The following is a 17,439-nucleotide window of genomic DNA, read 5'->3' on the forward strand; positions in this document are numbered from 1 at the left end:
AACCAGTAGGCCAAACTCCCGGCCCCATATTTGATTTTTTTTTATTGAAACTGTTGTCAATGGAATTGTTTCTCTGATTTTTTGGGGGGATATTCATTGTTGTTATACAAAAAGCTACTGATTTTTGCATGTTGATTTTATATTCTACTATATTGTTCAAAGTATTTATTAAATCTAGATTTTTGGGTGGGATTTTCAGGATCTTTTATGTATAAAATTGTACCATAGCAAGTAGGGATAATTTCTCATCTTTCCTTTTCTATTTGAAACTCTTTTATTTGATTCGACTTTACATCTCTTCCATTTGTTTTGACTTATAGGGGGTGGGGAGAGGGAAAGGGGGACAAAAACATGAGAAGGGTATCAATGTTCGAGAGGTAATGTACCCACTACCTGATGAATGTAAGTGTAATCGCTCTATATATTACCCAGATGATAAAATAGGAAATTAAAAAAAACAAAGAATACTATTTTTAACACTTCAAGCCATCACAATGCTATTCTGTCATTAACTTTAGACTGTGAAAATTTATAATTGCAGCCTATCCCTAAAATAATCACTCTGATCTTTAATTGGGGAGAAACTGTGACATCTTCTCTTTATGATTTCCCATGTCAGAAATTTTCAAAATACATAAATCTATCAAGAAAATGCCGTTAGCATTCTCTGGGTGACAAGAAATTGGACTGGCTCACACAGAGAGAAATCTGACACCATAGTAGTCAGTGTTTACATCCTTAGGAATTAGAAAGAGTTCTGGCTTCATGTTTTTCAGGAAATATTTGTACCCTCAATCCCTTCATAGGCTGAAGTTTCCTTTTACTTGTATCAGGTTTTTTAAAAAGGATATAATTCTCTACCCATTATTAAAATGTTGTCACTTTGCATGTGGGGAGATACGAAAGGCTGATTTTCTTTTTCTTGCTGGCTTTGTACAGATGTTCGGAGAAGAACCATTTATGAGTATCACCGAGTAGAACTACAGATGTCACGAATCACAAATGTCTCTGCAGTAGAGATGACCCCACTACCCAGTAAGCCAATGCATTAACATTGTTGAGGGAATGATCAGCCAGGTTGATGATACACCTGGTTTATAATAATTGTGTTAATTGTATAACTGCAACATAGGTTGACATGCATGGCTTACCTTGATCTTGCATGCGGATGGGGATGAACAGGTTGAATAGTGTTTTGTTTTTACTCTTCCATGCTGTCAGTGTTTGGTGGTTAATCTATTTTCTCCTATTTCCCAGCATGCCTGCAGTTTAATGGCTGTGATTCTTGTGTATCCTCTCAGATTGGCTTCAACTGCAGTTGGTGCAGCAAACTTCAAAGGTGAGAAATATTATTAAATATGTAGCCCATGCTGGCCTGGAACTTACTATTTAGCCTTAAATTGGAAATCCTCCTGCCTCTGTTTCTTGAATCCTAGGATTACAGATTTAATACCATCAAGGCTGATTTTTTAAAAAATAATAATATTTGTTGCCTTTACTCTCTCACTGAATTTTTTAGAGGGGAGTGTCAGTTTAGGGGTTAGAACTCAGGGCTTGAACATTGTCCCTGAGCTCTACCACTTTGAACCACCACTCCACTTCCAGTTTTAAGTGGTTAATTAGAAATGAGAGTCTCATGGGGATTTTTCTGCCTGAGCTGACATTGCATTAGCATTCTCAAATCTCAGCCTTCTGAGTAGCTAGAATTGCAGTCATGAACCACTGGCATCCAGCCTCTCCTTGAAATTTAAATGTATGCTAAGAGAAACAAATTCCAGATAGTGACAAGGCAGGCAAGCAGATAGTTAGCATTTTTCAAAGCAGACTTTAATTCAGTTATATATCCAGAGCAGGAGGATCTGCTATAAAATCAAAGGTTGTTAGTATTTTATATTTTGTTATACTTTCATGAATATTAATACATGCATATCAAAAGTTGCCCAAAACCTTATGAATGTGAGAAGTCTCAAGACATGGCATTTTCACATATATACTTCAGGAGTTACAAGCCTCTGAAACTAAAAAGGCACAAAATAACTAAGTAGAGAACTTTGACTTTGTTTCTTTATCTCTTGTTCAAGGTCAAGTTTATTCATTGGTGACTTCTGGGCAAACCATCATCATTAGGTTTTAACATAGAATTTCCAGATGTTTCTTCATTTGCCTGTCTCCATCATCAGGCTCTAATTTGGTCAAAAGCAAATAAATATATGATTTATCCTTATTTCTGTATGACCCAAGAAACCTATCTTATATTGCAGGAAAACAAGAGAATGAATAATTCCTGACTGGATTAAAATGAGAGAACTATGATCCCCTTTCTCTGAAAATAAAGGGTTTCCAGAATAAGGGGCTTCCAGTGTTTATAAAGGCAGGAAAATTTAGAGGAAACCTTCTGACCACCTTAGCTAATTAGCAGTAAGACAATTCTTGAAACAAGAATTGTTTGCGATCAACAATCTGCTCTACTATTAACATGTACTTTTACTGAGAGATTACGCACGCAGGTAGCTTATTGGACCAAGGAATTTATTTCAGATACTTTATCTAACAACATCATTTGATCAGAGCTCTTTGCTCAAGTTTTGGGAACTGTTAAATGTTATTTTTGAAAATGAACTTCAATCTTCAAAAACACTCCCAGCTTTTAGTCATGGTAGCTCACCTGTTCTTTCTTATACCTGCCAGGCTGTCCGTGGAATAAGTAAGCTATCCTTCATTGTTTTCTGGAAAAGTGAAGATATACTACTGGAAAATAAATACAGCATTTTATAGAAGATGCTATAAGAAAGAAATGTGATTTAGTGTTTGTTTTATCAGTCATGGGGCTTGAACTCAGGGTCTGGGCACTGTCCCTGAGCTTTTCATTTTTTGCTCAAGGCTTACACACACTACCGCTTTGAGCCACAACTCCACTTCTGATTTGGAGACATGTCTTAGGGGGTTTCCTGTCCACCAGGCTTCCAGCCACAATCCTCAGATCTCAGCTCCCTAAGTATTTAGGATTACAGGCCTAGGCCTGTAATTTATAAAGGACTGGAAGGAGAATGAGAGGAGAATCCCAAGGTGCCTAAAACTACATATTAATAGAAATTCACCACAGGACACCACTAAAAAAAATACAAGTTGTCATCATCTTACTGTTAGGTATTTTGTTGAATACTCAACATTGATTTAAAGTCTTGGATTTAGTTTTAATTCTTTAGAAACCTAGTTAATAAGTATCAAAAAATCTGTTTAATTAATTAAACTATGGATCGTTGCACTTTTGTTCAAAATAATTTCCCCATTGCCCTTTTATTAATTTCTCCTTAGACCTGTGGGCTTCTACACCTTTGGTTTGCTGCCCAACATTATTTCCCTGAACTTTACTGCTTTATGAAAAGAAAGAAAAAATCTAAAATAAATTAAACTAGAGAAGTCTTCTCTTCAGTAGTATAAAAATTGTCCCTTAGAGTTTTGTTCTCACACCATTCTAACTTTCTCCTGTACCCATTTGTTTCTGAATGATAATTGATTGCTGATGATTACTGAACCCTCAAATTGAGCTTCCTCTCAAATTATAAGATAACTTTACTGGCTTTATTTCTTTGAATTCCAGTTTCTTGGTAGCAAAAAGTTAAGACAAAAGTTTTCAATGGCTTACCCATTGAAGGATTTGCATTACACGACCATAGAAGGAGATGTAGGAGTAAATGTACTTAAAATACTTGGCTCATTCCCATTTTTCTTCTTTAAATTATTGTTACATAAGTCAGGTAAAGAGTTCATTTCTTTTGGGGCAATGTTACATCTTCCCCCCTCCCTGTTTCATTTTCTTTCTGAGCCATTTTTTGTGTCTGTAAATTGACAAAATTAAAACTAATCACTTTGCTTCTGTCTCTATTCCATCGTCAGCAAAATTTGAATGTCTGTAAGTTATGATTCCCAATTGGATTCAGTGCTGAGAGACAGAGAGGGAGGGTGAAGGAGGGAGGGAGGGAGAGGCTCTTATATTCCTAATGAAACATAAATTTTTAGAGATAGATCTGACACATATAAATACAGAATACATAGAATCACTAGTTATGGTAAGTGAAATGAGAACATACGACTGACAATAACAATAGGTTTAATTGTTGCATCATTTTAAAGCATCCTTGCCCTTTAAAGATTCCTTACTTCATCAGTCTTCGTCTTGAAAGCAAAGTATTTAATTAGCAATATATTTTGACTATCTATGAATATATATTCACAAGAGAATGTTAATGTGGGGAGTGTTGTTTGTATAAATGATTGAAAATATGACATTTAGCTTTATATGGCTAAGTAAGAGTCAGTGATATATTTGTACATTTATTGGTGATTTTTAAAATATGTTTACTGGACAATTTCAATACCTTTCCTATGTATCATAAATACATGCACTGAAGTAGTTACAATAAAATCTCTTGGATCTGGGTATTTAGTTTAGTAAGCCAGAAAATTAGAAACAGAACTTGGATAGTGATGCATAATCTGCTAAATTTGAAAGATGGGTGGATAGCACATAAGATGCTTCAAAACTGTTGAAAATATGTAAGGTCAGTAAGTCTGACTTAAAACTAATTTGCACATTTACTAATTTCTACAATTTACCTTAGAGAAAAGAGGCTACCTAAACTGAGTGGGGGCAGGGAAAATATTTAAATAGACTACCAAGGAGACTAGTACTGGTGAATATCTTTTCTTCTTGCTGTGACTCTGTCAGAACTTGAACTCGAGTCTCATGATTGTTTGGCTTTCCTTGTTCCGATAACACTTCACCATTTGAGCTATGCCTCCAGCCTGGCTTTTTTTCTCTTTGCTGATTAATTGGATGGAGATGGAATCTCCAGGACTTTTCTTCCTATGTATGCTTCCTACTGAGATCCTCAGATCTCAGCGTCCTTCCAGGGGCACCAGTTTCATGTCACTGAACTATCTTTGTAGCATTGCATCTGACTGTAGTTCTCCAAGGGATTATGGATATCCTTCATATCATGTGGCTGACATTAAGTAATCCATCCGTTTCCTCTAAGGACAATCAAAGACCTCCACTCCTCTGTGACACTGCAGGAGGAACAAGATTAAGAGACACATTGAGCTCCTGCACGAAGAATAGAACTATTAAAAGATGTATTGTGCTTCTGAGGATTATTATACTAAAGAATACTCAGGGTATTTTAACTTTGATTTTCAGCTTTTTATTCACCTCAGAATATAACCCTCAAGCAAAGGAGCACCTCTGCTGTCATCCTTTGGGGATGACAAGGTCGTTTCATTATAAGGTTAATTTAATTCAAGATTTTAAGGTTTAGATGTAGGAAACCAGAAGCACAGTGGTTGAATGACAAGTGATTGGATGGCAAGTCAGATACTGTTGGAATCACTGGCTCAAAATGCAATTTATAACCCAAGATAAACCAGAAGCAAGAATTAGTATAATTGTATTTATTCAATTGTACCTTTTATATCCTGGAAAAAGCCGTAGATTCCAGAACCCTTTTGACACATGGCCTCTGTTCATTTTGCATGTAGTTCATAGAGGACACATTTACATGGTTCACATAGAGGCGTTTTTGGATTTCTGATTGGTGTGAAGTCTATGCCTCTTAAAAAGATAAAAAGGAAGTCAAGGCTACTTAGCAAATTTCTGTATCTTCTTCTTACTTAAGTGGTTTGGGGATGAGGTACCTTGCAAGATCACTCAAGTTTATATGGAAGTGTTTCAGAAACATTTTTTAATTGGTCATGAAGCTTGAATGCTGTCCCTAAGTTCCTTCTGTACAAAACTACCATTCTACCACTTTGAGCTAATGCTCCACTTTCAGATTTCTGGTGGGGAAAGTGTCTTGTGGATTTTTTCCCCAGCTGGGGATAGATTTGAACCAGGATACTCAGGTCTCAGTGTCCTGAGTTGCTAGGATTAAAGGCATAAGACACCAATGCTTAGATCAGAAACACTGTTAATCCATGTTCTAGGATCAATAACTTTCTTTTCTAGATTGATTCTCCTTCAAGTCGAAATTACTGCTATATCCACATAAGAATTACTGAATATGTAGCCAAAAACAGTATGATTTTCAGTATATAAATTGATTGCTAGGCTTAAAATATAAAATACAAATTTCCCTTCCTTCCTTTTCTTCCTTCTTTTTTCCCTTCTTCCTTCCTACTTTCCTCTCTTCCTTCCTTTCCTTCTGTCTTTCACTCTCTTCCTTCCTTCCTCCCTCACCCCTCTCTCTTTTCTTTCCCCTCTCCTCCCCCCCCCGCGCTCTCTCTCTCTCCTCTCTCTCTCTCTCTCTCTCTCTCTCTCTCTCTCTCTCTCGCTCTCTCGCTCTCTCGCTCTCTCGCTCTCTCGCTCTCTCGCTCTCTGTATGTGTGCTGGTCCTAGGGCTTGAACTTTGGGCCTGGGCACTGTCCTTGAACTTTCTGCTCAAGGCTATCACTCTACCACTTGAGTTATAGCTTCATCCTTGGATTTTTGATGGTTAATTGGATATAAGAATCTCATGGACTTTGTTTTCTCTTGAGGTTGGCTTTGAAACAGGATCTTCAGGTCTTAGCACCCTAAGCAGCTAGGATTACAGGCATGAGCCATTGGTGCCTGACAAGAAATTTTTTATAATCTAGAAAACACATTTTGTTTTTGGCAGAAAGTATGTCATCTTCAGGGGATCCTGAAAACAGTAACAGAAAAACTCATGTCTGATGTAAGACTACTAAAAGCCTGGGGTGATGTGCCAAAAGTTATGTAGAGACAATTATCCATACAACTGAAAGAGAAAAGTACTGCAGTTTAAAGAAATGTGTAAATACCTTAAAATATTTGCTGTCAAACACATTCAACTTTCACTTTTTTAGCTTGGAAATGAACTTTACACCTTGGTGGAAGGGATTGAGGAGAAGGAAAAGTGGGAAAAAAACAAGGGAGAGAGTAACAATATTCAACAAGAAATGGACTTATTATTTATGTAACTATAACCCTTCTGTGCTTCACCTTTACAACAAAAAATTAAATTTCAAAAAATGAGAATTTTCTAGAAAAAGATAGTAAATATGATAAAACAAGATATTTCAGAATATTGTTAGCTAGTTGAATCACTGAAGAATATTTTAACTCTAACTTTTAAAACATGTTAGCTCTTGAGATGGTAATGTAGTTCCCTAAAGGAAGTAAGGTACTTCTGTAAATTTTGTACAAATTTGATAACTGCCTTTAAGCTGCAATATCCACTAGAAGTAAATTGAATTTTGAAATCATTTCCAAGATATTCTGTAATTAGTCTTATCAATTCTCAAATAAAGAATCAGAGAATTTCTGCTTATTAGCTTGTCCAAAAATATAGCATAAACAAAACTGTCTTCCAAAAAGGAAATGTATTGCAAGTAACATTCTTTTTTCCCCTCCCTTGAGTTATCTGAGCCCATCTTTAACAAAAGGTTGCTGATTCTTTTTTGTCTGAATTGATTATAAAACCATAAGGATGTGAAATGTCATTTTATCTATTATACAAAAGTGTTTCGAAGAACTTTAAATATAGAAAACCTTCAGAGCAGATAAATTAGTGTATTAGTAAATGGGTTTTCTTCCTCAGTTCAAAACTGAAATATTACCATTTTATCATATTTCTTTTCACTTTTGGTTTGAAGTTTTACCTACATATCACTACCTACCATCAACCAGTCAATAAGCAAAGCAACTAATCTTTTCAAGAAGAAAGAAAATAATTCTGTAGAGAGATATAGGGGCAATTATCAGAAAAATTCACAAGCAAGTTTCTCAGAAGAAGGAAAATATCACTGCCAAATGTTCAGTCTCGACATTTTTCTTATGGGAAGACAGCATCTGATTTACTAGCTTTTTGTGAATATAAATTGCAAGTGATTCTTTTTGGTTCTCTTCTTTTATAAAGAATACTGCAGAACTGCACATTTTCCCCTCTATCTTCTTATTACCCATTTTAGACACATTGTCTCATTTGGTCACTAGAAACCTGCCAGATTTTAAGTATATATATATAATATATATATATATACAGAATAGAAGTGATATTCTTTAATCCAAATTCTAAAGAAATAGCTGTTTGAGTTAAGTCTTCAAATAATGAAGTCCTTTCTTGAAATGCTTAGGCCTTTTAGGTTATTTTTTTTTAATTTTTTTTATTGTAATTAGTAAAAGGGTTACATGATATTTGCCAGATAGAAGGTGCATTAATTCACCTACAAGTGTTCTAGTAAACTAATACTGTGTTTTTTTCTATATGTGAGCACCATTTCACAAACCGGAGATAAAGTCCATAGATTTATTTAACATTGCCTTATAGATGATATTCATTTAGACTTCAGCAAACTTGATCTAACAAACATTTAAAGAGAATTTAATACTGGACCATTTTAGTGTGAAATTATAGTTCTATTCCCCTAGCCTACTGCCACAAATATAATAATGAGTTGCCCTGAAATAATTAAAAGTTAATTAGCCAAGAATGGAACTGCATTTGCTCAATTTATCAAAACTGTAGGTACCCAAAGTACTATAAGGAAAAGAGAGCATAATCCTTGCAAGCATTATTTTGAAAAAGCGAAGTTCACAATTTACCTGTTAAAAATATTGACATAAGGGTTGAATGCTAGGAGAAACTCACATTAGCAATCTTCTGTTGCAACGGCCAGTACTGTGGTAAATTCCAATATTAATGAAACTAGTTTATAGTTCTAGTATTTGTTTTGCTGAAAATTTAATATTAAACTCTACAAGAATGTTTAAATACGAGGTCATACTAAAGCCAACTCTTTTCTATCTTTATAAAGGAAAGTTAGGGGGAAAAAAGGTAATGAAATAGTTCTTCATATTCTGTTTTCTGCTAACTTTTATCACCAAAGGTAAAACATGTTGGTTTAGTCTATTTTCTTTTAATCTTCCTTCCTTTATTTCTCTGTTCATTTTTCCCTTCCCTTCTTCCTTCCTTCCTTCCTTCCTTCCTTCCTTCCTTCCTTCCTTCCTTCCTTCTTTCCTTCCTTCCTTCCCTCCCTCCCTCCTTCTCTCCTTCCCTCCCTCCCTCCTCCCTCCTCTCTCTCTCTCTCTCTCTCTCTCTCTCTCTCTCTCTCTCTCTCTCTCTCTCTCTCTCTCTCTCTCCTCTTTTTCTTCTTTCTTTTTTGTACCTTACTCTTTGGGCTTGAACTCTGGGACTAGGTGCTGTCCCTGAGCTTTTTTCGCTCAAATCTAGTGCTCTACCACTACAACCACAGCTCCACTTCCACTTTTTTGTGTGCTTAATTGATGAGAAGAGTCTCACAGACTTTCTTGTCCAGTCTAGATTCAAACCGTTATCCTCAGCTCTCAGCCTCCTTAGTAGCTAGGATTGTAGAAGTGAGCTGCCAGTACCCTGTGACAATTTACAATCTCTTGTTTGGAATTATGCAGCTTAAAAATCCTCAGGATACTTTCTACATGCTAAAAGTTTATTTTCTGTCAAGCTCTGGATCAGAGACACATTTTTGTTTACGATCACAGCCTTCCAAGAGTTTGAATGTAAATGACATGCTGGAAATTTCTCATTCTTGCAAAAGTGAAAAATCTAATAATTTGGCAGGGCATGTAATAATCGGTGATTTGTTTAGTTCTAAGAACACAGTACTTTCTTAAAATGCATCCTTTTGTGTAGTTATATGACACTCCAACCAGCCTGGTATACATTATCAGAAAAAAATGGCACAGCTAGTTCACCATGTCATGACAGGTGCTGTTGAATGAAGCTCGGCATGCATTCTTCTTGCTCTGAGCCTTCTTAGAAGAGAACTGGTAGGTTCTTAAAAGCTTAGCTTTTCTTCTTAGTTTTCCTTTTCTCTCAGCTCTTGAAATCTTTCCATGGCAGTTTATTGTCAAGGGAGAATGATTTGCTATCTTCATGAGTCATGCCTTTGATTGAAAAAAAAATCTCTAATGATATGGTCTCCTTTAAAAAAATAGATTTTATATTCTTAAAATAATATCTTGTGAACACCCAGGAAAGACTTCTGTATTTACCCATTCCCTGGTAGAATACCTTTCTACCTCCTCTATACTTCATAAACACACAGACCTCTTTTTATCATTGCCTGAATTTCTTCTTCAGTGGCTGCTGCAGATACTATTACTGTAAAATGACAAGAGGTTTGGAAGGAAGGAAGGAAGGAAGGAAGGTTACTTGAAGGGTATAGATGTTTCAGACTTGGAGATTCTTCAATATTTACAATATTTACCCTTAACTCTTGATTTACTCTGTGCCAGGCATCACAAAAACACCTTTCCTATCACTAAAGTTGATAAATTCAATTATTATTTCATTCATCCCTCACATTCATATGGAAAAATAATAGTGATTCTGTTTTAAAAAAAAAAAAAAAAAAAACAATGGCCAGAAGTCTGGCCTAGTGATAGAGTGCTCGAGTAACATGTACAAAGCCCTGGGTTCGATTCCTAGGTACCACATACACAGAAAAAGCTGGAAGTGGTGCTATGGCCCAAAGGGTAGCCTTAAGAAAGCCCAAGGACAGTGAACAGATCCTGAGTTCAAGCCCCAGGACTGGAAAACACACACACACACACACACACACACACACACACACACACATACACACACAAACCAGGTGTGGATAGCTTACATTTACAATCCTAGATACTCAGATCTGAGACTCATGATTCCAGGCTAGTCAGGGCAGGAAGGTCTAAGAAACTCTTATTACCACCAGAAAACCAGAAGTGGCACTGTGGCTCGAAGTGGCAGAGCATTAGCCTTAAGCAAAAGAGCTCAGGAACAGCCCTGCAACCCGCCAAAAAACAAACAAATAATAAAACCAAGTAAATGAAAATTAGAAAGGATAACATGATTACCCCAGCAATGATTGATGGAGAATTTAAGTTTTGTTGTTGTTGTACATGCAGCTTCTCCAATCATAGACAGGGAATCCTAGCTGTGGATTATCTATCAGAGAAAGAGATGAATACTCCATAAGGCCCACTTAAAGTCTTGTGAACCCTGGACCATCAAAATTTGTTTGGATTGGCTTGTCATAAGATATACGTAAGAAATTTTCTTTAGCCATAACTGAGGTTATGTTCAGGAAGAAGGTGTCATTGACAAGATAGAGTTGCTACTAAAAAGAAATAAAAATCTGAGATTGGAGCCTGGCATCCATGAATAACTCATGCCTTTGATCTCAGCTACTCAGGAGGCTGAGATCTGAGAATTGCAGTTCCAAGCCAGCTGGTGTGGGAGAGTTCATGAGATTCTTCTTTAAAAAAAAAACTAACAAAACACAACCCAGAAGTAGAGCTGTGGCTCTAGTGGTACAGCACCACCTTTGAGAGGAGTCTGTCCCTGAGTTCAGCCAAATGACTAGCACTTAGAAAAAAAGTTCCGATTAGGAAAAATAATAGAGTTCCAAAGGAGAAAGGAAAGACAGAATTTGTGAATAGCTAAAATAGCATGCAGCCATTATTTTATCCAGTATGGGAAGATTTTGTTTTCTATGGGAGAACTACAAGTTCATCTTCTTCTGTGTGTTTACGCCCACATCTCAGAAGCTGGCATACCAGTTTATCTCTGCACGGTCCTCACAGACCCAGGTATTTCTCCCTAGAAAGAGAAGATAATCTTTGATCTACTATTTCTAAAACTGGGCTCAAAGTCTTCAGGCACTTTCCTCTGCTACCACAGGATTATCTTAAGTAACAAACAAGGAAGATGGAGCTGGAAGTTTGGCCTAGTGGTAGAGTGCTTGCCTAGCATATATGAAGACCTGGGTTTCATTCCTTGGTACCACATACGTAGAAGAAAAAAAAAAGCCGGAAGTGGTGCTGAGGCTCAAGTGGTAGAGCTCTAGCCTTGAGAAAGTCCAAGGACAGTGCTCAGGCCCTGAGCTCAAGCCCAGGACTGGCGAAAACAAACAAACAAACAAACAAACAAGAAAGCACAAAGTTTTAACTGAGTACAACATTGTCTGTAAAAATGCCATTTAGCAAGCTGAGCACCTGTGGCTCGTGATGTAATCCTAGCGACTCAGGAGGCCAGCCCAGGCAAGGAAGTCAGTGAGATACTGATCTCCAATTAACCATCAAAAAGCAAAAGTGGAGTTGTCTCAAGTCACAGAATGCTAGCCTTGAGGATAGGCACACACACACACACACACACACACACACACACACACACATCTTATCTGTCCCCTAAAAGTGCCATGGCCTCTGGTTTGCTGTCATGTATTCTATTCAGTCAGTGTCTCCTCTCTTTTCTGTCTCTGTCTTTACCTCTGTCCCCTTCTCTCCCTCACATCTCCCTCCCTCCCTCCCTCACCCCCTCTTGTGTCTCTTCTCCCTTCTCTCTTTCTGTCTCCCTCCCTTCCTCCTTTCCCCCCACTTTCTCTTCCTGAGTCTTGAACTAAGGGCCTGGGTGCTGTCCTTGAGCTTCTTTTGCTTAAGTCCAGAGATTGTCCACAGTTCCACTTCCAGTTTGTTTTTCTTTTCTATTTTTTTTTTTGCCAGTCCTGGGCTTGAGCTCAGGGCCTGAGCACTGTCCTTGGGTTTTCTCAAGGCTAGTGCTCTACCACGTAAGCCGCAGACCACTTCTGGCTTTATCTTTGTATGTGGTACCGAGGAATCGAATCTGGGTCTTCGCGCATGCTAGGCAAGCTCTCTACCACCAAACTCCCGGCCCAACTCCTTCCAGTTTATTGGAGATTAGACTCTCAAGGACTTTTCTGCCCGGGGAAGCTTGGAACTTCAGTCCTCAGGTCTCAGCCTCCTAAATAGCTAAGATTACAGGCTTGAGCCACCAGCACCTGGTTCTCTTAAACATAGAATGTTTTCTCCATAAATTATATGCTCGCTTATCAAAGGCCTTTCTGGTACTGTGATTGTCCTCCAGTCCCTGCTGTTGTCTATGTCATGGCTACACTGGCATATGCAACATCTAGGGTAGTGCTGGAATTTCTACGTTAATCTACTTGTCTTCCACAATGGAATTTCTGTAACACAGAACATATGGCTCACTAGCTCAGAATATTTACTATCTGGCTCTTTACTGCAGTTGCTTGCCCAATAAAGGGAAGAAATATAACAAATGTGCTGATTAGGGAAGAAGCTATGCTATATATTCGCCACAATCTAGTTAGGAAAAAATATTGTCTGTGGTCAGGGTGGGTTTAGTGAAACAAACAGTGACAGTGGGATAAATAAATTACTCCAGTTGTCACTTACAGGAAATAAGAAATAACAAATGAAGGCCCAGATCAAAATGATATAGCAGTTATAGCAAATGAACAGGAAAATAGCATGGGTTTGGGGTGTGTGTGTACGTTGTAAGCCAGGGGTTATCAATTCAGATCTGTCCACATATTCCATGAATGCTTATATGACTCTTTGCTGTATTTTTTCAGTGTGAGGGTGTGTGTGTGCTTGTATGCGCATTAAATTCATTTTCATTAAAAGCAAATCTAAAGGAAAAAATAACACAAAACCTACACAGCTAAAAATATTTGTCCTAGCATAAGGTGGCATTAACTGCATTTTATGAAGCAGAAAATTGCTTCACACCCCAATTCTTAAAATCCGTTTTTTTGCCTGTCTTTTGTAAGGCATAGAACATTGGTAAACATGAACTGAATAAAACTCTGATGGAATTTGCATATAGTAATTTGATATTTTTATATGCTTAACAAATCTGATGTAGAATAAAGAATGGCTGTATGGAAGGAATATACTTTTTCTTACAGTAGAATGCATGTATTAATGCATGACTGGTAGGACCTGAAGCCTAGCACAATCTGGAAAACCTTCTCACCTGTTGGATGAAGTCTAAACGGAGGGGAAAGGCAAGATTTCTCAGTCCTAAAAGCCTCTAATAAAACCATGCATTATTTTTTGAGTCCCAGCTCCAGCCTCCCATTTTGCTAATTAGTTTGGATATGATATATCATAGACTTTTCTGGCTACACTGACCCTGACACCATAATCCTGCATATCTTAGCCTAGGAATGTAGACGTGAGCCCCGTGTTCAGCTTCCAACATCTTATTACTTGAACATTGGTAGTATCACTTGGAATTTAAAAACAACGTGAATTACAGGCACGTACATGCATTCAGGGCATATCTATCATATTTATATGTATATCTACATGTACCCCCAGTTTCTCTTTTTCAATAATAAGGGAATCATCTTGGATATATCCCATTCACCTTGCAAAAAGTTTTAGAAAATTTGCTGTATGAAATTTGATTTATATTTTTTAAGGAAAAAAAACACTGTTTCTAAGAATTTAGAAGCTCATGGAGTGGTGTTGGTTCACACCTGTACTCCTAGCTACTCGGTAGGCTGAAATCTGAGGTTTACAGTTCGGAGCCAGCCCAGTTAGGAAAGCCTGTGAGACTCTTATCTCTAATTAAATACAGCCTAACAAGAAGCCTGAATAGAGCTTTGGCCCAAAGTAGTAGAATACTAGCCTTGAGCACTAAAGCTCAGGGACAGCCGAAGGATACATACACACACACACACACACACACACACACTAATTGATGATACAATTTATTATGAACTTTAACTATGAATAGAAAACAAGTTCTTTGATCAATGGCCCATCAAAAACTAATATGGGCTAACAGATATGTATAAAATGAAAACCTAAGTTAATAAAAATCTTAGCAAAGTTATCTCATAAATATATCTCCTGAAAGACATAGAGGTATAGTATCAAACATTTTTTAAAGAATTTATTAATGTTGATTTTTACATCATATTTTAAATGACAAGTTTAACAAACAAGTGTTCAAGGAGGGAATCCCTATTTACAATCACTGGGACTTAGTATTTAGAACTTAATCAAAATTAGGCTAAGGGTTTGTATGTCATAGAAACATATTAATTTAAGAAAAAAACATTCTATAGAGTCATAGATTTTTATGTCTATATAGTTATGTTTATATTTCTATTACCATATCCATAGCTTTGGGTATGCAGTTATTGAGTCCTTGCTCTTGTATTCTTTGGATTTAATAGCCGCATATTAAGGATACCATGCTCCTTTTGTTCCTTAGGTCTTGACTTGTCTCACTCAACATGATTCGCTCTAGATTCATCCATTTCCCTGTGAATGCCATTATTTTATCTTGTCTGTTGGCTATGTAGAATTCCATTGTGTATATATACCACATTTTCTATATCCATACATCTGCAGTAGGGCATCTGGCTTGTTTCCATCGCCTGGCTATTGTGAATAGTGCAGAGATGAACATAGCTGAGCAGGTGTCCTTATCATATCTTGGGTCATGATGTTTAGGATAGATGCCCAGAAGTGGTATGGCGGGATCGTAGAGAAGGTCTATTTTCAGTTCTTTAAGAAACCTCCACACTGCTTTCCAGAGTGGCTGAACTAGTCTGCATTCCCACCAGCAGTGTAGTAGGGTTGCTTTTTCTCCACAACCCCACCAGCAACTGTCATTGTCTGAGTTCAAAATCTTGGCCATTCTTGTTGGAGTAAGGTGGTATCTTAGGGTTGTTTTTATTTGCATTTCCTTTATGATCATAGATGATGAACATTTTCTCATATGCTTTTCTGCCATTTTAATCTCTTCTTCTGATAAGTCTCTCTTTAGTTCCCTTGCCCATTTAGTGAATGGTTTATTAGGTTTGGGAGGGATTAGTTTCTTGAGTTCCCTGTAGATACTGGATATTAAGCATTTGTCAGATGTATTATTGGTGAATATCTTTTCCCAGTTGGTTGGCTGTCTCTCTACTTTGGTGACTATGTTTTTATCTGTACAGAAATTTTTATTTTTAGGTAGTCCCATTTATCGAGTCTCTCTCCAATCTGTTGTGACCCTGGGATTCTGTTCAGGAATCTTTTGCCTATGCCTATGAGTTCCAGTGTCTCTCCTACTTTATCATGTAGCAGTTTCATGGTTTCCAGTCTGACATTGAGGTCTTTGATCCACTTTGAATTAATGATTGTGCATGGCAAAAGGCTAGGGTCAATTTTTAGTTTTCTGCATGTGGCTGCCCAGTTTTGCCAGCACCAATAATTGAATAGGCTGTGTTTGTTCCATTGTATATCTTTGGCTCCTTTGTCAAATACAAGTTGACTATAGGTATGTGGTTCTATTTCTGGGTCTTCTATTCTATTCCACTGATCTTCTGGTCTGTTTTTGTGCCAATACCAAACAGTTTTTGTTATTATGGCTCTATAGTAGAGTTTGAAGTCTGGTATTGTAATACCACCAGCATTGCTCTTTTTGCCTAGAATTGTTTTGGCTATTCTAGGTCTTTTCTTGTTCCACATGAATCTTTGGATTATATCTTCAATTTCCATAAAGAATGTCTTTGGGATTTTGATGGGGATTGCATTGAATTTGTATATCAATTTTGGCAGTATAGCCTTTTTCACTATGTTGGTTCTCCCTAGCCATGAGCATGGGATGTCTTTCCATTTCCTAGTGGCCTCTTTAATTTCATTCATTAGGGTTTTATAGTTTTCATTGAATAATTCCTTTACATCTTTGGTTAAGTATATTCCTAAGTATTTTATTCTCTTGGGGGCTATTTCAAATGGGATCATTTTCTTGATTTGGCCTTCTGTTTGTGTATTGTTGGTGTACAAGAAGGCTACTGACTTCTGAAGGTTAATTTTGTATCCTGCCACTTTGCTAAAGTAGTTTATTAATTCTAGAAGTTTGGGAGTGGAGTTTGTTGGGTCACTCAAGTAGAGGATCATGTCATCTGCGAATAGGGATAGTTTAATTTCTTCTTTCCCTATGTGGATCCCTTTGATGTCCTTTTCTTGCCTTATTGCTCTGGCTAAGGGTTCCAGCACTATATTGAAGAGAAGTGGAGAGAGTGGGCATCCCTGTCTAGTTCCTGATTTTAAGGTGAATGGTTCCAGTCTTTCACCATTTAGTATAATACTGGCTGTAGGTTTTTCATATATGGCTTTCACTATTTTGAGGAATGTACCTCTTATTCCTATTTTTTTCTAGTGCTTTCAACATGAATGGATGTTGTATTTTGTCAAATGCCTTCTCTGCATCCAGAGAAATGATCATATGATTCTTATCCTTAGCTCTATTGATGTGATGTATTACATTGATTGATTTGTGAATGTTAAACCAGCCTTGCATCTGTGGGATGAAGCCTAGTATCAAACATTTTTTAAACAAACCGAAAGTTAGTAGCTCACCACTGTGATATTAAGTTCACAGAGGGCTGAAATCTGGGCAGCCACACCTCAAGGCCATCACAGGCTGAAAGTATGCTAAAACAATCAGCAAAAAATAGGACTGGAAACATGACTCCAGCGGTAGGGCTCCAACCCAGAAAGTAGGAGGCCATGAGTTCTAACTCCACTACTGCTAAAACATTAAAAAAGAAAAAAAAACTTTAAACGAATACCTTCTTTTTATTTCTTATTTA

The 17,439-nt window shown here is 37.1% G+C and overlaps 1 protein-coding gene across 1 annotated transcript in view; it reads left to right on the plus strand.

The window, feature by feature from the left end:
- The window catches only part of Plxdc2 (plexin domain containing 2), a 302,801-nt gene that overhangs the window by 230,092 nt on the left and 55,270 nt on the right, over window positions 1-17,439 (plus strand). The window contains exons 8-9 of the mRNA XM_090318997.1: window positions 940-1,035; window positions 1,258-1,339. Of these exons, the coding sequence (XP_090175123.1) occupies window positions 940-1,035; window positions 1,258-1,339 (178 nt within the window). The remainder of the gene's footprint in view (window positions 1-939; window positions 1,036-1,257; window positions 1,340-17,439) is intronic.

The sequence above is a fragment of the Megascapheus bottae genome, chromosome 26 (genome assembly GCF_031878675.1).
Source record: "Megascapheus bottae isolate mThoBot1 chromosome 26, mThoBot2.hap1, whole genome shotgun sequence".
NCBI lineage: Eukaryota > Metazoa > Chordata > Mammalia > Rodentia > Geomyidae > Megascapheus > Megascapheus bottae.